The 25,148-nt window shown below is 41.6% G+C and overlaps 1 protein-coding gene across 1 annotated transcript; it reads left to right on the top strand.

Annotated features, from left to right (window-relative positions):
* The first annotated feature begins 512 nt into the window (after positions 1 to 512).
* On the top strand, positions 513 to 24,323 carry meis2b (Meis homeobox 2b). Its single transcript, XM_035618413.2, has 13 exons — positions 513 to 845; positions 1,185 to 1,417; positions 1,976 to 2,117; positions 2,249 to 2,299; positions 2,538 to 2,588; positions 2,716 to 2,862; positions 6,344 to 6,458; positions 13,697 to 13,836; positions 16,755 to 16,831; positions 18,915 to 18,973; positions 19,160 to 19,249; positions 20,153 to 20,244; positions 23,528 to 24,323. The coding sequence occupies exons 1-12, from the start codon at positions 834 to 836 to the stop codon at positions 20,209 to 20,211; spliced, it is 1,176 nt and encodes a 391-aa protein (XP_035474306.1). The 5' UTR covers positions 513 to 833; the 3' UTR covers positions 20,212 to 20,244; positions 23,528 to 24,323.
* The last annotated feature ends 825 nt before the right edge of the window (positions 24,324 to 25,148 follow it).

The following is a 25,148-nucleotide window of genomic DNA, read 5'->3' as shown; positions in this document are numbered from 1 at the left end:
AGAGGGGCGAGGAGTGAGCAGGAAAGCGCTGAAATCGTCTCACAGGGCTGTTTATACAGAAAGAGGAGGGTGTTGTGTGGCTTGATCCTTGAGGTGTTTTGACATGGAATGGCAAAGACATGTAGTGCACACACCTGAAAACCAATGTAACTTGTGTAAAAGGGGGCATAATATGGGCCCTTTAATATTGACCTTACAATGTAAAGTGCCTTGAGACAATGTATGTTGTGATTTGACGCTATACAATTAAGATTTAATTCAATTGAATTTATTTTGAAAGTAATGAACCCCCCCCCCCTTGAGACAATGTATGTTGTGATTTGACGCTATACAATTAAGATTTAATTCAATTGAATTTATTTTGAAAGTAATGAACCCCCCTCCCCCCCTCACACACACACACACACACACACACATTCCCCATCACCCTCCGTCATCAGCGCGTCCAGCTGGTCACGGCGCGCTCCTATAAGCTGCTCCACAGCAGACCTGCGGACAGTGAGCGTGTCGGCGCACACGGACATGGACACTAAGACACAGTGACAGTAGGGGACTGAGCACGGACCGTCAGTGTGACTGACATCACACACTCTGATGAGGCAGATAACCATTGAGCCTCTCGCCGAAGAACCACAGGAAGGCAGTTATGTGTGCGTGATTTTGCTCTCAAAAGCGAGGACCCGTTTTACATTACTTCGCATTGAGTTGCATTAAACTGCTCCTTAACACACTATTAAACTGGATTATTATCGCCTCTTGGATTTAAGAATCTTCTATTTAATTTATCGTCAAGACCAAACTTGTCCTTCAACGGTTGGAAGGTGCGCGCGGAGATGGCGCAGAGGGTACGTGTATTTCATTTACATTATTGGAAATAATTCTCGTTAGACAGATTCAAGTAAATTACGTCAAATATAATGAAAAAACACAATGTGTGCAAACAGGAAATTCAACCATTGCATTTTCTACTGTAATAATGTAGTAGAAAATGGATACGAATGGCATCCAGGTCTAGTTTCTGTAGTGAATCCAAATAAACGCACAGTATAATACTGATGATACTGTTGATATTGTTGACGGCTGATCCCATGTCGTCCCAGGTCCTGCTCTTATTCCTTTAAATAGAGAGGTTTGTTTCCTGCCACCTGCTCATGCCTTCATGTCATCTGCAACTTTCACCCCAGTACGATGAGCTTGCTCATTACGGTGGGGCGATGGACGGAGTCGGAGTCCCCACCTCCATGTACGGAGATCCGCACGCCCCCCGGCCACTTCCCCAGGTCCACCACCTGAACCACGGGCCGCCTCCGCACCCGACCCAGCACTACGGAGCCCATGCACCCCACAACCTTATGCACAGCAGCATGGGCAGTGCCGTGAACGACGCCTTGAAGAGAGACAAGGACCAAATCTACGGGTGTGGACACAATATTATGTGTATTTATTATTTTCGTTATTATTATTTTTTATTATTATTATTATTAATAATAATAATAGTCATAATTTTAATTATTTCTATTGTAATTATAACAATAATTATAACGTTATGTTAACAATTGGTAAATGTTATTATTTATTTGGCACAAAAACTCTTGTTAATTCAGCTGTGAGTCAGAAGCACAACAAAACATTTCACATAAATGTCGTATATATATATATATACTAATAATATATTGTAACGATAAAAATGAGAAATTCTAGTAATTTTCGATCCATTTTTTAGCTTGAAACAAGTTTGGGATTAATGCACCTTGTATCTTGGTGCCGTGCAGAATTAAGTCAAACGTCTGACGAAGCCGTTTTGGACCGAATTGTATAATGTTCCATCACATTGAGTATGCATTAAGAATATTTGCGGCAGCTTCCACGGCCGAATTTTTCCTTCCAGAGCATCATGATATTTTCCCCGCTGCTGCTGTATGTCCAGGCCTTACAATGACTGTAATCCAAAGGGCCTGTCTCCGCTGTGTTGCAGCCACCCTCTATTCCCACTGCTGGCTCTGGTGTTCGAGAAGTGTGAGCTGGCAACCTGCACGCCCAGAGAGCCCGGGGTGGCGGGAGGAGATGTCTGCTCCTCCGACTCCTTTAACGAAGACATCACCGTGTTTGCCAAACAGGTAGGAGCGCACCGGTGCTGAGTATACTGGAGGTGTTCCCCGCCGCTAGATGAAGAGTTGTAAAACGAATAACTTTGATTTAAACGAAAACCATCAAGACATACCACCTCTTGTTTCCTCCATCTGTTCAGATCCGCGCGGAGAAACCGTTATTTTCTTCCAACCCGGAGCTGGATAACTTGGTGAGTACTTTCTTTTGTTTCCCTGGTTGTCTTTCTGCGCATATCGGGCGTCACATCCCGACAACCTCATAACCTCAGGACACGGGTTTTTTTTATTACAAAGGAAACAATTATATTTTCAAGATCATGGTAAAAGGCACATAGTCATTATCACGACACTTTCTAAAATGTCGTCTTGTTCCGTTACGTTTTGGATGGTATTTTTCTGCGGCTCATTTAAAAAAAAATCTGTTTTCAGATGATTCAAGCAATTCAAGTCCTTCGATTCCACCTCCTGGAATTAGAGAAGGTAAACATTTTCTCTGCTCGGTCTAACCTCAGTCGTTTGTGACATCATTCTATCATCACACATGATCGTAAATTCACCACATTGGGTTATTCAGGGTTCATTCTAAATGACAGACTGAATTTCGCAGGTCCACGAGCTCTGTGATAACTTCTGCCACCGGTACATCAGCTGCCTGAAAGGCAAAATGCCCATCGACCTGGTCATCGAGGAGCGAGACGTGTGCAAGTCGGACTTCGACGACCTCTCAGGATCCTCCACCAACCTCGCAGATCACGTGAGTCAACCTGTTCGCTCTAAATCCACAGACAATCGCACAGTGGTGTGCACATCTTTATTTAAAAGCTGCTTTAAAAAGATCTGCAGCTGAACCTGTTGCAGTGCCTTTTTTATCGTTTGCTCTTATTTTTCACATATTTGATAAGGTGCTGTTTTTTGACTAGTGGTTAATAAACTGGGGTTTGGGGTAATCCAATTGGTTGCACTTTAAATTTGAGGGGTCTTCATCATTTAAAATGAAGAGAGAATTAGTTTTGCATTTTCATTTAAAATGAAATACTGGAGAGTGTTTTCTCCACAGGCCTGAAATGGTTCAGGTAGACAACCTGAGAGGGGGAAAATCCTGTTTGATGGAATTTCTCACAATTTATTAACATTTGCAAACGTATAACTGTAGTCACAGGGAGACGTAGGTTCGTTCTAAGTGATCACCACCACTGTAGACAATCAATTTCTCTGCAGAAGCCAATCCTTTAGCCTGCTCTCGTTTCTTTACGGAATCTGACAGGATGTTAGAGTTGGGTTAATTTGGTCTTTACAGGATAAAACCTCATAAAACAAATTGGCTTTGGTGAGGTTTTTGGCTGAGGGCTACTTCTTTTTGCTGGGTGGTGGCAAGTCTGTTATGAGGAAGGTTAGCGTTTCACACAAGAGGAGCTACTCTGATGAGAATATGCACAATGTAAATAGATTACAATTATTGTCTATCATATTTTGTACCTTTATTCATTTGGAAAGTATGATGATGATGCTCTTCAGAGTGCAGCTGCCATTGTGTTTGCTGATGGGCTTCAGACCCTTTCGGAGTGAACTTCTCAGCCAATAGGATTATTATTGCTCATGTGGAGGGGGTCTTTGTCAGGCCGCAACCCCCTGCTATGTGCTTTACACGGCCTCTTCCCATTTTTTAGGCACCTGTTTTAATTTACAAAGAAGCAGCTTCATATGTTGGTCTGATTTAAAAGTAACAGTGCAGCAGCAACAGTGTTGTGTTGGATAGTTTTACTGCTACAACACACAAAGAGGCTGACTCGTGGAGTCAGGTATCAGTCAGCTAGTGTCATTCCCTTTGGAAATGATGGAAGTTTCTCCATGAACAGCTGCAGTGTTACAATCTGTGATTCACCCATTTACCTCAGTGGTGCACACTCAACAATTAGGAGCTCCTCTTTGCTGCAGATGCAGGCTTTTTTATATGGACATAAAAGTCACAGGCCCCCTGAGTCAAAAATAAAATACAAAATATGTCTCACACAAATGTATATGTGAAAATTCACAGTCATGAGAAATGTGGGGCTTAATATCAGAATCATGGAGCATGAAAAGCTGAGAAACCAACTGAGATGTCGTTTTTGTCAAATAGTAATAGTAAAATATTGTGTAGCTGCAGCTTCAGTGAAAAAAAATACACATCAGTAGTGACTTTGTTCCTGAGAGTACCCTTCTTATTATGCTTCATGCATTATGTGACAAACTAGTGTGTGTGTGTGTGTGTGTGTGTGTGTGTGTGTGTGTGTGTGTGTGTGTGTGTGTATGTGTGTGTGTGTGTGCGTTTGTGTGTGTGTGTGTGTGTGTGCATGTGGCCACCAGTTGATGTGACAGTAATGCCTTCCGCCTAACGGCTGCTGCATTATGAATGTGCTGCTCTGCTCTGGGTACAAACATGGGCACAGCTGTGTAATGTACCTGCATGGTAACCACAGCATGTGTTTATCATGAACAAGGCACTGAAAGCACTGTGTGAGGGTGTTTGTTGTATGGTTTGTATTGTTTCTGTAGCGATCTCACCTGGACCTCCACTCAGACTGTGAGGCTGCCTGACACTGCTTATTGTTGATAAAAATTTGTCAGATAATTTATATTCTCATAACAAGGGGAAATCTGCCTTCATGTTTCATCGGGTTCCAATTTTAAACCGACCAAGAATTTCATTGGAAGTATCATTTTCTCCAGAGATCTGGAGACGCTAATTTCTACAAAATTCCAGAATCAAGGGAAATCTTTATTGGCAACATTAAGGGAAAATAACCACCTTACACTTAAGATAGAATCTGATATTAGACCAATACGTGTCTCACTATGATTTGATATTTAATACATTTTTTTCTGACCATTTCATCATTTAAAAACATGTTTTTGTATTCATTAAGGATGAAAAAGCATCTGAAATAACATTTTATCAAACATATGCAGGTTTTATCAATACTCTCACTTGGAGAGAGTAAAATCATTTAAACACCTTCTAAACCGGGGGTTTAATCACATGTAGACATGTAGATTCAACTCTTCAATCCTAAAAGCAAACTAAAAGTTAGATTTGTAGAATTTCCAAGCATGTTATGACTTGCATGTGACAGGATGAATGTCAGAGCAACATGTACCTGAAAAGTAAAATTTCCTGTTTATTGTTGTCCAACATCGTCTTTAAAGAGACTGCTCTGGTTTCTCAGCTTAAATGCTCAAATCCTAGTACTCAAGTATGTGGCTCTCACTCAGTCCTGCCCTAGTATATACTGTATGTTTTCTTCAAGTCAGACCTCATGGTAATTAACAATTGGCGTCTTTGTAACAATACCACAACTTGCAGATTAATAATGAACACATTAACACCCAGTTGTTCTGAAAAAAAAAAAACTTAATTCACAATATGTGCCATGTTTAAGAAGAACAAAGCTTGTGCATGTGTTGATAGCTGGCTCTTCCACATGTTCGCTGCTGCAGGAATGTAATCTATATGTACTGTGAGTCATCTGGACAACAGTGGGAGGCAAAGAGCTACTGTACACATATTGAGCATTAATTTACATTCCTGTTTACTGGGTTTGAACAGATGGGCTGTGAGGAAATAAGACCATCATTAGCTTGATAAACGTACAAACACATGGAGCCTCTTTGAGTAGCTATGTGTACTGAGGATTTGTAATTATTGTGTGGCTGGATAAGAAAAGAGAGGCCATCAGTGAGAGGCCTCATTCACACTGCACCTTTGTCCCCACACTTCTTGTTGTCATCTGCTGAGCTCTTCATCTGATCGCCATCCGGCAAACAGCTGACGCCGAGAGGCTGAAGAGGGAGATCTGCTGTTTGTTTTGGGCTTAATGCAGTCTGAGTGGCAAGGCCAGTCCGTCCAATAAATACAGGCTTCTCCCCAACACTGGTCACAGACACAACCGAGACACAGGAGGGTCCACATGCTGCAGGGCTGCTAAACTGTAAATCGCTCAATTCTTTTTGCAACTAACTTTAAACGTCCCTGTTGGACAGAATGGTAATGTTGTTCTTGTCTCACATTTCTGAAAACCTAGTCCCTGCCTTACTATGCTAATCATGGCACGCTGCTGTCTTTGTGTCTTTGGAAAACTGCATAATGGACCTCATACTGGACTTACTGGACCTTCCTCATCTATTTCTCCCCTCTCCTCTCCCCTGTTTCCTTATCTCCTGTCCCCTGTTGTGTGGACCTCTCCCTGACCTCTCAGAACCCAGCGTCCTGGAGAGACATGGATGACGCCCACTCCACACCCTCCGTGGGCACCCCGGGACCGTCCAGTGGGGGACACGTGTCCCAGAGTGGAGACAACACCAGTGAACTCGGTAAGGGAGTTCTCCTCCATATCAAAGCTTTGACTTTCATGTGACCTCTCTCTGAGGCATGGGCCCCGCTGCCTGGTGGCTCAGGGGATCCTTTCAAGAAAGCGCATGTGCTTTTCTTCTAATCACAGAAATCATAATCATCGTAACTGCACTGCTCTAAACAGATAATTACAAGTTTAGTGAAGACTGCTCTGGAAGGTATTTACCTTAACTCTAACATAACCTTAACTCATACAATGATTAATTATTTTGTACTCAGTAAGCCTCCATAAGACTACTTTTTAAATAAGCATATGAAGGATTCACTGCTTTCCCACCACTATTTAGTCCGGGCAGAGCAGATTGTAGACTAGTTCATGTTACACATTTTTACAGAAAAGAAATCACTAGATTTTATTTATAACCTCAATATAGTAGGATCGTTATACAATATACCATACAAAACACATGTATCATTTAGCTGTGCTGGTTTGTGCATGTTTTTAAAATGACACAGTGAGGTTTTTACAGAGGTGACGGATCTAACGTTCGATTTAAAGTTTTTTTTTAAAAACAGTGAAAGCAGAATGAATGTTGGTTTCTCTGTGTAATTGTGGCTCCCTCATGTATACAGCCGGTGTTACAGCTCCAGCCTTTCTATTCCCTGCTCTTGTGTTCTTGTGTCGCCCTGGTGTTCCTGCACTTAATGTGATTTCTGATGTGCTATTTGGAGGCTATAAGGGTTTTATGACTTGTTTTTGTTTTTCTCCCCTTTGGCCGCAGTAAAAATAGAATGGACTTTAAAGCAACTTTCCACCCTCTGCCCATCAGGCATCAATGAGCAGAGCATTGACGAGAACAATGGGAGGATGCTTTGAAAACAAGAGATTAGGAGACAATCAGAAGCAAAGAGCTCTGGGTCTGCTTTCTCAAACTCATCTTGGCTTCTCAACATCACCTAAGAAACACTGAGCATTTGAAATGTATGCTTGGTAAATTTTAATTCACCAATTCAGAGTCCAGAGGTCTATGTTGAGGTGAGCTGAGAAAGACCACAGTGAGAATTGCTTCTTTCCTTTAGGCATTTTAAAACAACAGTTGGGGGAAAACCCAAGGTCCATGCCCTTTTGACCTGAAAGGAGAATGCATAGAGGATGGGGGGGTGCAGAATGCTCCCTGTAGGGATGTAAGGACAGAGCACTTTATGTATGAGGAACAAAGGGAGAGAAGAGGGCAGAATGATCAGAGCTGTGGTTGCTGCAGCAGGATCTGCTGCATGCTACCTGCTGCTTCTCCTTGGGTCTCACCGCCTTGTTTCCACTCTATTCTCATGCTAGGGGAAGAGTCAAACACAACCTGAAAGGACAGAAAGGTCAGATAGATGACCTACACAGAGATGCAACAATGTTGCCATACAGATATCATCACATTAACAATGAGTTCAGCACATGATGAGCAAGCTTTTCCTGAGGTACATAACTGTGAGCGTGAATGCAATGAACCAAAGCATCTATAAGTGATTTCATCTTAAAACGTCAGGTGTCCACTGTAACCTTCTGCATAAGTGTTTACAGACTAATGAATAGATGGAACAGGCTGAGCATTTGTTTTCAACGCCAGCCTGCCAGGTTTGTGTACATTCTCATACCAGCAGTTGGCATAGTATTATTTTACAAGATTAAATCATTGTAGTCACTGTTCAAAGACTGTAACATTGTGCTATCACAAAAAAATTGGGTGATGTAAATTTTCTGTTTTTCAGAAATTGCATATGTGAATTGTGAGCTTCTCCAAACATTCATTTGGCAGAACAATAGTGAAAGTTTAAGATTAATGACAATCCAACAGAAGACAGGAACAGATTGTGCTGTCCTCACTGTAAATGGAGGGTCATGCGTCTATGGTCTGAGGAAAGCTTTTAAAATCCCCTGTCATTTTAGAACACTTAAGTGGTGGCACTGTGGCCTCCAGCCCTGGCTAACCACAGCGAGATGATCCAACCAGTGGATGGCTGGTGGTTTGACTCATGGCTGCCCACTCCCCTGTGAGCTCCCAGGTGCTGGTTGTTGCCTTGTAAGCTGTGTGATATGCAGAGAGGGCTGTCTTTGATAGCTCAACCCCCAGGGTGACTGCTGGTGACCACAGCTACAGGGGCTGAGCTCTCCCAGGAATGTTTGGAAGGGGTCGGGGGCGAAGACGAGGGGGATGCTTGAAATGTCCATCACAAAGAGCCAAATGAGACAAAAGGCGCTAGGAGTGACTCAAGACAGATCCTGCACACTGGTGTTGAGAAATGGAATATGCGGAGCAGGATGTGTTGCATCTTTTTGTCACATCCATAGGCTGCAGTCAGGGGGAAGGAATGAGGCTTGGTGAAGGTGCCGACATGCCAATGACATCACACAGTGCGTTTACATGCAGTTTAAAAACCCGATTATATTTGGGTTAAGGCAATACCCGTTTTTTTTCTTAAACACCATGTTATATTATTTGTACTGGGTTCGAATCCCGGTTCAAACCAACCAGGACCTTTCTGTGTGGAGTTTGCATGTTCTCCCCGTGTATGCGTGGGTTCTCTCCGGGTTCTCCGGCTTCCTCCCACAGTCCAAAGACATGCAGAATGGGGTTAGGTAAACTGAAGACTCTAAATTGACCGTAGGTGTGAATGTGAGAGTGAATGGTTGTTTGTCTCTGTGGCCCTACGATAGGCTGGCGACCTGTCCAGGGTGAACCCCACCTCTCGCCCAATGTTAGCTGTGATTGGCTCCAGCCCCCGCGACCCTTAAATGGATAAAGAGGTAGACGATGGATGGATATATGATATATATTTTAGCCTTACCCCAGCTATAATCAGAGTTCTTATACCCCAGTTAACAGACCTAGATAGCTCCTTTAGTAACAGGGTAATTCGTGCATCTATCACACCTTAACCGGGGCAAGCTTGGGTTACGCGTCCGAGCATACTTCATAGGTTATGACTGCCCCTCCCCACTCGCTTAAAGCAACAGTGCCAAAAACAACAGCAACAACACAAGCTTTACCTTTAAACCCAAGGACTTTGCCCTGGCAAGTAACGTTACTAAGGCGTAGAAAATGTCAGAAATGTACAGCGCTGAATAGTCGCCCATGTTCTCCCCGCTTTCCAAGTTCTTGTGATTTTGACGAAGGTCAACCGGAAGAAAAAGCCTTATTCCGACCAGTTGTACGTTGGCAGAGTGCCACCTACAGAACCAGAGGTGGAGTTACTCCCGTCATTCTTCCCATTCTTCCATGCTCATGTATAAGGGGAGAAGTGGCATAACCCGGTGATTCACTTAAGGGGGGGTAAGACCATACCCCTGTTGCTGCTGTGTATGTAAACGCACTGACAGTGTCACAGAGAGTCGAGGCTCATATTGCCGTAGCACCTTCCATGATGTGGATCGCAGACAGGTTTGAAAAAGGGAGGGAGAAGAGGTTTTCATTGCTGTGAGCACCATTAACAAAATTCTGCTCCCCTCCAGATTCAACATAAGAAAAGGAAACATTTTAGTTTCCAATTGTAAAAGGCATGAACTGACACTGAAAAAAAGGAAGGATAATTTCCTTTGCATCACAGTAGACAATTTATTCTCCTGTTAATATATTCTATTTGCAAATTCTAATGTCCTTTTGTCATTTATGTTCTATTCCTAAATTAGGAGTCAGGTATGGACACATCACATACAATATGATAAATTACAGTGCAAAGGTCTCCTGGATTCTGGAAGTGCTTCAGCAACCATATAAATACTATTAAATCCACACACACGCTCACATGTGCAGCTTATCCATGGATTTCTGGGCAGTGTAAGTATTTTTCAAACAGTGCCTCTTACTGCGATTTGGAGCTGCCAGCATGCAAACAGATATAAAAGTCGCATATTTTCATCAACAGCTTCTAATCACCATGTTCACCTTCTCATACAGAGGATTCCCTGTGTCTTGGAAACCTTCCAGACTTCTCCATTTAGAGCCTTGTATCATTTCTAATAAGGGGAGGAGCACCAAGGTGTCACTGATGATGGATCAGGCCCCCACTGAGCTCATTAGGCGGGCCGCAAGGGCTTTGCATCACATATGCAGTTGGGGGTATGACAATCAGTTCTGCTAGACACTGCACACTTTCTCTTATGGACGCGTCATCCACTGACTACCCCGTCCAGTGTGTACCAGTCGTGGGCCACAGCCGCTTCAGAATTAAATTAAAATTAGCAAAACTATGACAAAAATTGAAAAGTACCTTCGATTAGAATCAGTTTAAATGACCTTGAGAGACTTTTAGATAATAGATTTAAAAGGTCAATTTACTTGAAGTAAGATGTGGTTTTCTTTTTCAATGAATATATTGTATTTGTTTTTTTCAATTACGTATTCACAGGTTGATGTACAAAAGTTCAGTTGAATTAAATACAATAATTGTTTACAAACTGCTTACATCAAATTGAAACACAAGACATTATACTAACAATAAAAATAATGATAAAAATAAGGTACACCAACAGTAAAACCACATGCTGTTATATACATTTATAGATTTACACTACCAGAAAAAATTATGAAAGTGATGCCAAATTAAATATAAAACAAAACTAATTAATATATTAACAAGCATTTTAGAAATAACATAATACATTTGAATATGCATATACATATATACAATATTCTGTAATACAATAGTTCTTAAGATCACAGAGTAGGTACAGGCTTTGCTCTAGTGTCGCAACTGATTTATCAGCAAACTGAGGCAAATGTTGCAAGTTTAAATGAAGATTGTTGCAGTGTTAACAATATCTCAATGGCTTCTGAATGCAGCAGGTAACGTAAACAAAAAGAGAAAAGCTATAAGGCAGAGTTGAAACAGTATAAAGAGGAATATAACAACAGAGGCAGAGCCAGTGTAAAAGAGCAGAGATAGAGAGGGACAGGACCACTTCTCTTTATATCTCAGGGTGCTATTTTTGTGTGTTTTTCTTCTTAGCCCCAGGGCAATAATCCAGCCATCCCTTCGGTAATGTCCAGCCCCACCCCTCACCCCCCACCTCACGCGCCCTTCCAGTGTCCTGCGTGCAGACACTGGAAGGCAGGGTGAAGCAGGGTGGGGAGGGGGATGTAGAGAGAGAAGAGCGGGCGGAGGTGAAGGGGGCATGAGAGACTTGCACGGGTGTATGACTTTGAGACTGCACCGTCACACACTGGTTAGATTGGCCAAGTTGCCGGGGAACAGTCAAAAGCGATTAGTGTAGCGAAGGATCTGCCCTGCGGCTTTCCCTCTCTGGAGCAGAAGAAAGAGGAATGAGGAGAGGAGAGGAGGTGGACCGGGGTGGGGTGTCGAGGGTGGGGGGTAAAGGGGAGAACAGCATGCCTTCCTTAGATATAATTAGGCCGAGCCTGTGCTGTTCATTCTCTTTCTTTCTTTCTTTCTTTGCACATACTATAGCTTTATGATCTGAAGATGAAACACACCACTCAAGTCATTATTAGCACACTGTTCATTATTGTGGCCACTCTTTGATTCATGTAATTATAGCTACGCTGAATGAACTTCTTTGTTTCTTCTTCTTCTTTAGGAAAAATCTCTCATCAGTTACATCAAGCAGGTCTTGAAAAATAATTTGAAAAAAAATCCAATTTCCTTTAAATTTTCAGTTTTAGTTTTGGGAAAAATTATCTAAACTGAACTGCCATTTTGTTTCTCTTTATTCACTCTTTATTTCTTCTCTTGAAGGAGGTTGAGAATGAGTTGTTTTACCTGTTACAGGTTAAATTTTGTCAAATCAGGCCACATTAAAACATAGAATGGAACTTCATAGGTCTATTCAATGTACAGCATTTACATTCTATTCATGAAGAAAGATGACAGTGCTCAAATAATACAGTAGTTTCCACTGAACTGCTGGAACAAGCTGATACAGAATACAGACAGTGCGATACAATGGAAAATGATGATTTGAACAACAAAATACCCCACCTTCCAGCCCCAGCACAAGAGTGAACCTGCATCCAGAAAGACGTAACTCAACCAATAAGCTGTGGAAGGACAAAATAAAGTATACAGTAAAGAAAAGGGGCAGTGTGAACTATGTACTCTGTGTGTGACTCAGAACTGGACACCATCAGTCAAAACTCCCACACCCCCTCAACCCCCAACCCTAGAACACATCCTTTTTAATGTCAATATTCATTAGCTGAAATATTTATGCATGGATATGGCTCATATAGGCGTGTTTGATTGATGCATCTCTAAAAACAAAAAGACATGCTAGGGCAAATCTCAAGAAAAGTAGGGTTCCTGTCCCGCCTCGGGGGAGGAGTCTCTCAGATGCATTATTCACATGCCCTCCAGGCAGGCTTTCAAGGCTTCTCTGCCCCGAGGGCAAGAAAAATAACCACCACTGTTAAAAGTAAATCATCTCGGCTGATGCACAATTAATGGCAGAGAGGGAGAGGGATTGGAGCGCCCCTTGTGTTGCGAGATGGAGTGAGTTTGCTTGCAAGGGCGGAAATCTCAGCTTAAAGGAAGCCTCCTGCCTCGATCCACGCCAGCTTCCTGCTGAAATCAAACAGGGATGCTGCTAATGGCAGGAACCAGAGCCCTGCATGACTCCATGCTGAAGACAATCCAGCACATATGATGTTGGTGAAGGTGGGGGTGGGAGGGGGTTGGTCAGTGAACACGTGAGGACACAAGGGTGATGGCTTCATGTCCTACTGACCCACCAACCCACACCCTCCTTCTGTCATAGTACCCCAAGTGAAAGCGTGGCTTCCGACTTCAAACAGCACAGGGTTTGATGTTACTGGGTTCATACTTCATTCACAGGCTAAACTTTAGTTTTTTGTTTTTATGTTCCCTTTACTTAGAAGGTAATCATTAGTCTTATCTCAAACAGAGGTCACATAAAAATAAGATTATAGCAGTGAGTCTGACTGCAGTTTGAACATTGATTATTTTATACCAGGCATACAGCTCCCGCAGTCATTACCTCATGTCAAACGCGTGGCTGAGATTGAATTAATAGCTCTTGGTTTAATTGAGCTCCCACACTACAAACTCCTCTTCATTACCCAGTGGCCAAGGAGTCAAGCAGAGGTGAGAGGAAGAATCTTGTGGTGCCGTGCCACAGAGGAAAGCAATCTTCCTCTGTCTGCCTTTTCACACCACGTTTTTGAGGAGGATGAAGGCGACAGGACCAAATGAAAGCCTTCTCATAACATGACTCGTCTATCTCTGATCGCAGGAGACGGCCTTGACAACAGCTTGGCATCACCGGGCACGGGAGACGAGGATGACCAGGACAAGAAAAGGCAGAAGAAACGAGGCATCTTTCCCAAAGTGGCCACAAACATAATGAGAGCATGGCTCTTCCAGCACCTTACGGTAAGAGAAAGTACCACAGATCCTGATGATACAAGCCACATCCAGTGTAGCTTTTTATAGATTCCAAACACAGCATTTGTCGTCTTTTCTGTAACAATAATGACACACCAAGTTCACTTAATGAATGTTGTCTAACCCTGGCCCCTCCATCAAGCAACATTTGTTTGGCCCCCTCTTTTGCCAGGAATGAGCCCAGGCAAATTTTCCAAAAAGCATCTTGAAACGAAGTCCATCTTTGTTCCATTGTAAGATAATGCATAATATACGGACTCACATCTAAATGCCCTTTTTGAAACACCAGTCTGAGGTTTTTACAGGGTTTGTACAGAAATCAACATCAGAGGCCTTCCATTCAGAAGCAGCAGCACTGTGTTGGAGCTCTGTAAGAGATGGAGAGAAAGTCCAAATGAGGAGAGCTATACCTTTTATCCAAGGTCCAAAAGATACCACAGCCGCTTCCTCCTCAGTTTTTCTACCCCTGCCACTCTTAGATGTGGTGTAACCCCCCAAGTACAGGTCCACATTGGTCCTGTATTTGGAGCAAGTCCTTCCTTTCCAAAGGCCACCTTTAGATTTCCAAATAAAAAATAGGAGGATAATTGAATTATCCCCTCTCTGTTCCCCACTCCCTTTCAGGCCTAATTTGTTCAGCACAAGTGTTTGCCGTGGCAGGATGTGCCTATGAAAAAGTGTGCAAGGGGACTTTGGCCTCTGAAAGGCCTATTGCAACACCCAGGCATTCATCTAGCATTCATCAGTCGTAGAGTGTATGAAAGGAGAAGGATTATGTTTTGTCAGGCATTTCAGAGTAAGGCCTGTAGTAAGAAACCTGTGTGTGTGTGTGTGCGTGTGTGTGTGTGTGTGTATTGGGGGCGGGGGGGGGGGGGGGGGGGGGGGGTCTTTCCACCACTAGCATTAGCCTCCTGCTTTTGTCATCTATTCTGAAAACCTTTATAATATCCCCTTCTGGGAATGCTATAAAGAAAGCAGCTGTGAAAGGTTTCAATTCATTATACAATTAATTATTGGCCCATTAGCATGGTTGCAAATGTTGGTTTCCACGCAACCCTGCATTTATATACACTGAAAGACTGATGCCAAAGTTCTAGTTTGGGGAGCAAACCTGGAATCCACTGAGGGCCACAAGTGAAGATTCAGTCAGTTGGAATTTGGTTGTTCTCAGTGCAGAAACAATTTAATTTCTTGTTTTAATGTCCGTGCATCCATGACACCTTGGTTATATAAAAATATGCCACAATCTTATTAGAAAAACAAATTTTTGTTTTTATTCCAAAGCCTTGGTTTGTTACCAGCTGCAACATTTAGCATGAAAAATGTCATCTGTTCTTTGTAAGATCATACACATTCTTCTCAATATGTATGATTATCAGCAGGACTTTGTCTTTGATGGCAGATTCTCTAATTTCTCTTCCAGATGAATGTCCATTAATGTGCTCACAGATATTCACATAAGATTGATATTGCCCATCATTATCTGTAAGAGGTCATGTGACAGTTGTCTGTTACACGGACTGTGAAAAAATCTTCAGTCAGACCAGAAGTTACTAGTTCACACTTTCTGTTGGGACAGTTTAATTGACTTCATGTAAATGGACTGTATTTATATAGCGCTTTTCTAGTCATATAGACCACTCAAAGCACTTTAAAGGGAAGTCACATTCACCCATTCACAGACGTTCATACAGCGCTGCTATTTACCGTGGATTTTTCTGTCACATTCAAGAAGAGCAGTGGCAATTTTAGGGTAAATGTCTTGCCCAAGGACACAACGGCATATGGACTGGCGGAAGCTGGGATCAAACTGATCTACCTCCTGAGCCACAGCCGCCCCCATATCAAGGTTAAATGTCTTGTCTATATAAACTAAAGCATTATGGGAATTGTAGTGCTAAAACTCAGAGCATGTTTATCCCACTTACAAATAAGAGTAATGAAAATGCTAATTCTTTTTTTTTTTTTACAATATCAATGTGTATTTCAAGAGTACAAAGGTTCAACCACTGTTCCTTTGATAAACAATACCAATGGCTAAGATGGACTACAGGTTCAAAGGAGTGATAGCAACATAATATCAAAACAGATTTCAACTCAGTTATAATAGACTGAGGAGATAAAGTTCAGTTGCAGGTTATCCTTGACCACTGGCTGCAGAGTGATTTGTTTCACCTGTGTGAAATAGAGACTGCAGGGGGGAAGACACAATAGTCATTTTTTTCTGCATTGTGGAAAACATTCGTCTCTCGAATGTGGCCACCGAACCAGTAACCGTGAAAAACACCCTCACTACTATGTGCATGTGTGTTTGTGTGTGTGTGTGAGTGAGTGAATCTAAGAATGAAGTGCTTGGAAACTCATCCTTCACTGATGACCACAGGAGGCGGCTGCTGTTCTGACAGCAGCTGAATGGGAACTGGCCCCACAACCCTGAGCACTGAGAGTATTGGTCAGCTCTGTCTGCCATCTGCCACCCCCCTCCTACTGTCTCACACAGTCAACGGAGGGACCAGGGATGGACCAGGGATGGAGCAAGGTGGGGAGGGGTTTCAGGGTGACGGGGGTCCTGGCCTTATCAGGGCCCCAAACAATAGCCACCATTGTTCCTCTTTATATCCCACCCGATTGTTTGTCAAGCAATGTCAGATAATGTCAAATACTGTCATACAATAGCACGCACTCGTAGCCTGACAGTGTGTTGGAGTCCAGCCATGGTCAGATTTCATTTTTCCAGAGTCAACGTGCGCAATCACTTCCATAACTGGAGAGACGTGCACAAAATTAGATTCCACCTCCTGGGTGGGATGTTTCATGATGTCCCTGACATCTGGAGACCGTTAAATAAAGCATCAACATTTGTTTCGTTGTATTAATTAAATGTTTCACCATTTTGTCATTCACAGCACCCATATCCGTCAGAGGAACAGAAAAAGCAGCTAGCACAGGACACAGGCCTCACCATCCTTCAAGTGAACAACTGGTAAGTCACAATGAAAGCAGATCAGATCCAGTGACACATTCATGCACAGTCTGGGTCTGTGGTTTGTGAAACAAACATTAGTCAAACAGATTTGACTTGGCCGTAGAGTTTCAATTGTGTCTTCATCTCAGTCTTGGCTGAGTCATAATGCAGTCAAACCACAACACACAGACGTCACACTCATACGCTCATATCGCCAACCCCGCATTTAGTGGTATGTGCTCCCCTCAACCTTAGCTCATGATCATCAAATGTAGCCTTTTTTTCAGAATGGTTCTAGTAGAATGGTTCTAGTATAACATTTTTGCCAGCAGTTACTGTGAACTGTGAATCCTAAATTTCCTGTCAAGACTTTTGTAAGAATTATGTTATTTGGTGCTATAGTTATAACACTATTATATATATATATATATATATATATATATATAGTTTCTTAACATGTCCACGTGGGATGTTTACACACACCACACAGCACAGCATTCAACAGGCTGACCACCAAAATTACACATGCACAACAAAACAAAACATGCAAGAATCAAACCCCCTTCCAAATATACCAGCTTGGTGACATTCTGGAAAGCCGTGCATTGATCAAGGTTAATGGAACCAGGATCATTTGGTTAATTAGCAGCAATGTCATCTATTGTATCTCAAACACGAGCGGTAACAGAGGGTGGTCCATTTCGGATTTTATCGTTCTGTTCACATTACAGCGCTTAACTTGGTTGAAAATCTTATATTTTAGGTTTTTTAAATGTTCTATTGGTGAAGTAGCATTGATCACTTTGAGGGGGGGATACATTTTTATTTTGTGCATGTCTCTCTTAAAATAATAAAATATTTCTATTGCTTTAGTTATTTTGATTAAGGTTAGAGTTATTAGGGCTGAGCTTATAAGTAACTCCAATTAATAATCAGTTTTTGGAAACTGAAGCCTGATGAGACAGAAAGAGAGAGAGAGAGAGAGAGAGAGAGAGAGAGAGAGAGAGAGAGAGAGTTCTACATCTCATTGTTTCACTAGCAGCCTGTGCAGGGTTCACACTCTTTCCTGTTGAATAACACAATGAATGCGAGCACACACTGCTTTGGTTTAAATATTGCTAGAAAATTATTGTATTGATCAATAGGGGATACATACATCCCAAACTTTGGAGAGAATCAGCAACTGATAATCCTTCTTTAAAAGACTTTGTTTTGTGTATGATGTGTGTCATGTTTCCAAAAGACGGACTTCCATAGCCACCAGTCGACTTCTGTTCAACGAGTACAGACAACTATTGGCTTTAGTCAAGGCTCTATTCAATACAGATATCACAGCGTGCTAACTCGCTGTACTGTCTGTTAGCTGGATGTATCAATGGCAAAGCATTGACAGAATAGTTAGCCCCATCACAGCCTGAGGCTACAGGGCTCAAGTCAGATCAATACCTTTTTTCAGGAATATGACTTTCTCTTAGCGCCCCAGATTATGTCAATAGGGATAAAGTAGATTATTAGTAGGATCCCTGAAGACACTGCAAGACTCTACTGCCTCAAAAGCTGCCAAATAAAATTGAAATTTCATCTAAATGCTTGATATTTTGATATGATGAATGGGCCACCTGTCTTTCACCTGTAATGATATGATGTGAGGGGCAGGCACATGCAAGACACAAATCTCAAAATAGAAATGAGCAAAGAAAAATAAGATTTTAAAATGTTTGTACCCAGAAGAACTGGAATCTCTTCTTTTCCTTATTTTACTAACTAACTAATTCCTGTTAACACAATCTACACTACAAATAATTAAATCTTTAGAAGCATTAACTTGAAGTTGACTTATTTTTAAGGCTTCTGACCACATGGCCTTTTTTAGTGAATGTGACTTGCTCATGTCTTCCATTTTGAAGACATCTGAGAAAGGCCATGAGACATTCAAAGGCCCCCCCAAAAATCTAGACAGTTACCTTTGATTTAATCACATTAACGTGTTCCGACATTAAACATTTAATGATTTTGCTACATTCTATGTGTGTAAGCTTTTCAGATTTTTTTTCCCCATTTCATTTAGTCTGAGTTCAAATGAGGATTTTTTTTCTTCCAGGTTTATTAATGCAAGGAGGAGAATAGTCCAGCCTATGATTGACCAGTCCAACAGAGCAGGTAAAGCTTCACTTCATTCACTGCTCAGTATACTGAATTAATCCTTCCACTCAATAGATTGATCAGGTGGAGCTAGAGACCATGTGAAGAATAGACAGTGACCATACCTATAATTTGAGGTGAAGGGTGCTTTGTGTGCAGAATGTTTGGGGGTAAAATATGACAGTCTGGTTTCTCCTCTCACAGTGAGTCAGGGTACACCTTACAGTCCAGATGGCCAGCCAATGGGAGGCTTCGTCCTTGATGGGCAGCAGCACATGGGTCTCCGACCTGGAGGTAAGAAACCTCCCATGTTTCAAACCATCAATGCACACCTGATGGCTCAGTTTAATGTGGTGATGGTATAGCTCATCCAACAAGAGTTTGCCTCCTGTAATAATCCAGCAGTTAATGTTTGTATGTTAAATGAAACACAACCTCAGTCTCGATCAAACTTCAGCAATACTGTAGTTGTGAGAAATAAGTTGGCCTTTAAAGAGGTTGTGTATATTTTTTTTTAGGCCAGAGGTGCCTTTAATAAACTTATATTATTGTGCAGTTTTTTGCATATCATATACTGTATATATTGAGACAAAAAATATCTGGTTGAGCTCAAGACAAATTACCTTAGAAAGATTTAACTGTCGACCAAAACTAAAGAGAAGAGAGTTAGACTGATATAATATTGTATAAGAGTGGCAGCCCAGGTGTAAACCAACCATCCTCACTCACAACTACTGCAGCCTAACATATGTACCATTGTTACATGGAAATTTCAAGAAGATAAAAGTGACTCAATTCAATATGATAATATGCTGAGGTAATATGGCATGTTATGTGTGGGCTAATTTGTTTATTCTGTTCTTTCATACAGCATCATACATCATACAATATTAGTCCTATGGCAGGTTCCATTTTCACACACACAAACACACACACACACACACACACACACACACACACACACAAACACGATTTTATAATATAGATGTTTTGTTTGTGTAATATAATTTCTGTGATTTTTTGTTGTACTTGTAATACTTTACCTCAACCAACCCCTTCAAAGGACTAGTGTGACTTTGAGTTGTTCCTTTGCATTTGCATCAAAGTTCAAACTACTGCAGCTGTTTCAGAGTGGTGCTGTCTGAGCGATCTGTGCTGTGCTTTGGTGGTTAACAGTGTTTGTGCACTTCATTCCAGGGCCTATGGGTGGCATGGGTATGAACATGGGCATGGACGGGCAATGGCACTACATGTAAAAACACTCCACTGAGCCTGAAAAACAGGGTGAAGTAAGTAGTCTATTCTCAGCACCTCTGCTCTGCTCTTCACTTCCTCACCAATCCATTGATTCTCATGTGAATGAGAATTCACATACAGAATGAGCCCAGAATCACTGTTTGCTTCTGTCTTTGACACTAATGGGTAACAGCCAGTGGATTAACTTTTTAGTTACCTTTTTAGTTACTAAACCAACATAAATGCAGTTTCAGGTTGTACGATTGCTCGTTTTAATAACATTTTCTGATGTTTTACTGAAATCAAGTCATGATCAGTACAGCAATTGAAGAAAATGATGACACTAGGCTGCCTAAAGGATCCTTCTTTGTCAATATCCCTTAAGCTATCTTCCTTTACTGTTACTGTTGGGGTACTTATCTGACGTTTTTGTCCAGAGCGACTTACAAAACATAAACATTATATATAAATAACAGTGTAAACGAACCAATGTATGAATCAAATTACAATACAACAAATAATCATGCCAAACTATCATCATGAAGAAATGTGGTACTTAAGGTTAAATGCTTGTTCATTAGCGGCAGCCTTGGTTGTTTACAAAGTTGCTTCTCTCCACGTCAAAGTATAAACCCCGCCCCCTTTTAGATAATCGGCTGGCAAGTTTTCTGTCGGAGGAAATCACTTCCCAATGGAGGGTAGCCAGACCGAATCTGGCAGAGCAGATTAAATGAGCTCCCAGAATTCGTCTGGCTCCCAGGCGAAGGACTCTGAGGGCATGTGGAGGGTTTGGTAACCTAAAGGGGTTCTACAGTTAGAAAACAAATGACACATGGTGCGTTTTTGATTGTGTGGTTTCATTCGTTTTAGAGACAGTGAAAATTGCAAGGCCAGCAAATTTTAGAAACAAACTAATTATTCATTAGTCCCGCATTATTTTGCCGCATTATGGGATTTTGTACTGACTATCTTAAATCCCAGCACAGGGGTTTCACTGATATACATGGTGGAGAACATTAAGAAAATAAACCCCAATTTGTAATGAATGATTTTAAGTTATGCTGCTTTACATCTGACAAATACTAGGACTGGGCCTGACATAAGACCACAGAGCTACAAATGGTGAGCAGGTCACTCAAACTACTACAAATACTATATTAGTGAAGTTTTCAGATTGTAGGCAGCTGTGAGATACTGGGTCTGTCTGTGTGGGTCAACTTAATGATTCGGTATGTGGGAAACACATTTCTCCCTCCACTCCACTTTGTCTTTTCTTCTCCATCACTCTTAACCTACTCTTTCTCCATTTTTCTTCTCATCCATCTTGTTTTTACCTGCAATCTGACTAAGAATCAGGGTAATACCCCCACCTTCTCCCCCCGCCTCCAGTATCTATCAGCCTCCCCACCGCTGCTGACAGTTCTCAAATCAAGACGTATCGCCTGCCGGAGGCACCCGAGCACAGAGAATTTTATTTAACACCCACTCTCCACTGCTCAATGAGCCTCGCTGTAATGACACTTACCTTGATTAATAGAGCTCTTTAAATGTAAATAGGAGCCGCATTTGCCTCATTTTTTTTCCACCAGGGCCAATTTTCGATAATACAACACCCCCCCCCCCCCCGTCCGTCTGATAATTTCCTCCGCTTTGCTAATGAAGTTGAGAAAGCAGAGAGTGACGCTTCGTCTAAGAAATAAAAAATAAATACATGTAGATCTATAAAGACATCAGGATCTCTCAGTCTGAACAAACGCTGCCTATGTTTTTTCAGAGTGTTTAACTTAATTATTTCTCATTGAATGATCTTTGACAGTAATAGCTCAATAGAGTTGGGTTATTTTTGCCTCTCCTAATTTGATCTGTGGTAAGAGCATATGCTGACAGCAGAAGTCAATCTCCCTCAGGACTGCAGGAAGGAATAGGGCCATGTTTGGAGCCATAAGAGGCTTTTCCATGCACAATAAAGCCCGAGCCATAACATTTAGCCATTACGGGATACATGACTAAATTGGCACTATTCAACTTTTCCCTCTGCTGCATTACACAGCTGGCTCCAGCATGTGTTTTATTATCTCAACTTCACAAGATCTGCAAGAGTTTATTTCAGAGTGCAACATGATGGAAGTGTAGTGAGACCCAAACCACATTTTTCCTGAGATTAGTGATTTTTTTCAGCAGCGGGGTCAGAAAAAAAGTAAAGTATATATGATGTGCAAGCATGGTAAACGTTCTTTCGGAAGAATATCAATAGAGAATAACTTTACATGGTGAATGTTCTTTTAAACTGTGAAATCTATCAAACTTAACTTGAGCTTATTAAATCTACCTTCCTCTCGCTGTCTTTGTCCTAGGGATGTGTACCGTTTGAAATTTTTTCGATGTAGATTCTGCTTATAGATACTGGTTATTATCGGAAATCTTTCCTGCCACAAGCCCTACTACAACACCTTACCTCTGTCTGACAGAGACCCTCTTCTGCTCTAAATACATAGAGTGTTACATTTCAATCTTTGAAACAATGGGTCTGATAAAAAATAACCTCTGGTCAAGGTTTTTTTTTCAACTGTAGTCCTTTAACAGTATGGTGTTATTTTCTTGTCTCTTTCCTGAGGAAGGATCTTGAGAAATGGAGCACAGGAAAATATATTTTGCAAGCACAGAATTATATTTTGCAAGATAAATGATGTGCAAGCAAAACATTTTTTCATTTGAGTGAACACAAATCTATTCTGTGCTCAATAAATGTATTTGCATGTTTACCATTATCCATATTAACTTGCAATAATAACTCCTCTCATGCAGTTTTAGTCATCCACACTCACACAAACTCTGCCTCAAGCATGCTCTCAGTGTCTCTCCCCCTCTCAACTTCTACACTCTGTGCTCACTTAAGTTAGCCTTCACACTCGCTTAACATGGCACAGTGTTATATTTGTGCAACAAACCAATCGGCGGTCAATCCTGATGTTTGGTGTAATTATTTGCTTGCAAAAAAATATATTTTCTTTCACTCCGTTTCTCAAATTGCTTGTTCAGGAAAGAGACACACAGACAATAACACCAGATGAAAGAATTAATGCACAATAATAAGTTTCATTCTTAGAGTAAGTCGTCTGATGACATTTGAACAGAAGACTGAGAATGGCGTTGAAAGCTTGGGAGTGGACAAGGGGGTGGTTCAGGGGTCTTTTCATGTTAACATATCACAATCAAAGATCTCATGAGGTGCAGACATTTTGACCCATGGTTCCCACAGTGGGGTTCCATCATACAGTTAATATTGGGCAGGCCTGGACATGTGCTCCTCTAACCCTCTGTCCTCTTTGTGTCCAGGCCTCCATGGTTGGCTCAGGGATCTTCTTTCATCCGGCAGTGGAGCTCAGCCACGTCACACCCACTTGACCACTCCCCACCTCACCTTGCCCGAGCCTGCATGGTGCTAGCGTGTACAGGATCACCATGAAAACGCTGAACCTCACAGACTTTGACTTGAAAATGAAGATACTCATGCGAGGCGAGGCGCTTTCGGGGCTGCACGGATACATGTGAAGACTGCGCGGTGCGGAGAAGCAGGGCGACACACGTCCATCTCCTTCCTTTTAAATTATTTATTTATTTTCCTACATCAATGGGGCGACAACTCTTCTGTTTCTACTACTTTTAAGAAAATCTTTGCCCCTAAACATGCCCATCACTACCGCCCTCCCCTCCGTAGACCAGAAGAGAAAACACTGTGGAAGAACTCTTTAAAAATAAGAGAACTCGCTGTTGTGCTGTATAGATTTGTGCTCTTTATTTGGCTGTTGCTGTCCATATTGTCGCTTGTGATCATTAGACGTGAGAGTGACCTTTTACCACTGACATGTTTTTTTAGTTTTGTTTTTTTAGAAAAAATCCTGACGAAAAAAATATCAACGTTTGTTTCTGTTCTCCATGCACTGGATCTCCTGTTTTCATCCCACCTGTGTTCTTAGAAACTGGAACTGGAAATACTTTCCTGTTGGAACAGGACCAGGAAGCGGATTCTGGTCCATTTTTTGACAATGTTTTAAATAGTTTCGTAAATAGCACCAAAACACGGAGAAGATGTCTGCACTAAAACCAAAATAAAGACTTGACTGAGGAAGCAGCAGTGTTTTCAATGTGAATGTGCATTTGGCTTTAAGCAGCAACATTAGTTTGCTGGAGCAGGTCACGTACCCAGCTCTGGTTCGATATGGGATGCAATTGCAGTTGTCTGCTCTTATTGGATTGATGGTGACAGGGATGATGGATGACCCGAGCCGAATTCAACAAAATTCCAGTCAGAGGCTGCAGGTTTTACTCACTGCTGTTGTTTATATAAAGCCTGTACGGTGTTGTGTGTGTGTGTGCTTGTGTGTGTGTGTGTGTGTGTGTGTGTTAGGCAAAGAAAGACGTAGAGAAAGGTAATTTTAAAAAAGTGGAACAGATCTGTTTGAGTCACATTGTTTGATATATTTATAAGCAACTGGAATACATTTCTTGGTTTTCAGTGGAACACTAGTGATTTTTACTTTCTTCCCCCAACGTTCACATGAGAAAAAAAATAAACACAGAAAGAATGAATGATAAATAAATAAATAGCAAAAGGCTCCAAGGTGCTCATTTATGTCAACCTGTGATGATCCTCTATAGTTTGTATTGACGCGCGGCGGCAGAGCAAACTGCTGCAAAGCTGCACGAGGTCCACACGACCCTTCATCATTATTATCGATTTACATTAATTCTCATCAGCAGCAACATAACGTACTCAAATACTTCAAACCCAGACGATTCAGCTCTATACATTTAATTTCATTTAAACTCAATTCAATTCAATTTTATTTGTATAGCGCCAAATCACAACATCGTGTCAAGGCACATATAGTGAGGTTGAGACCTCACCATATTAAAGAGGAAACCCAACAGTTCCCACAATTAGCAGCACTTGGCG

This window comes from Scophthalmus maximus, chromosome 18, assembly GCF_022379125.1.
Source record: "Scophthalmus maximus strain ysfricsl-2021 chromosome 18, ASM2237912v1, whole genome shotgun sequence".
Lineage (NCBI taxonomy): Eukaryota > Metazoa > Chordata > Actinopteri > Pleuronectiformes > Scophthalmidae > Scophthalmus > Scophthalmus maximus.
Note: the sequence above shows the minus strand (reverse complement) of the source record. Positions and strands in the feature narration are given on the sequence as shown.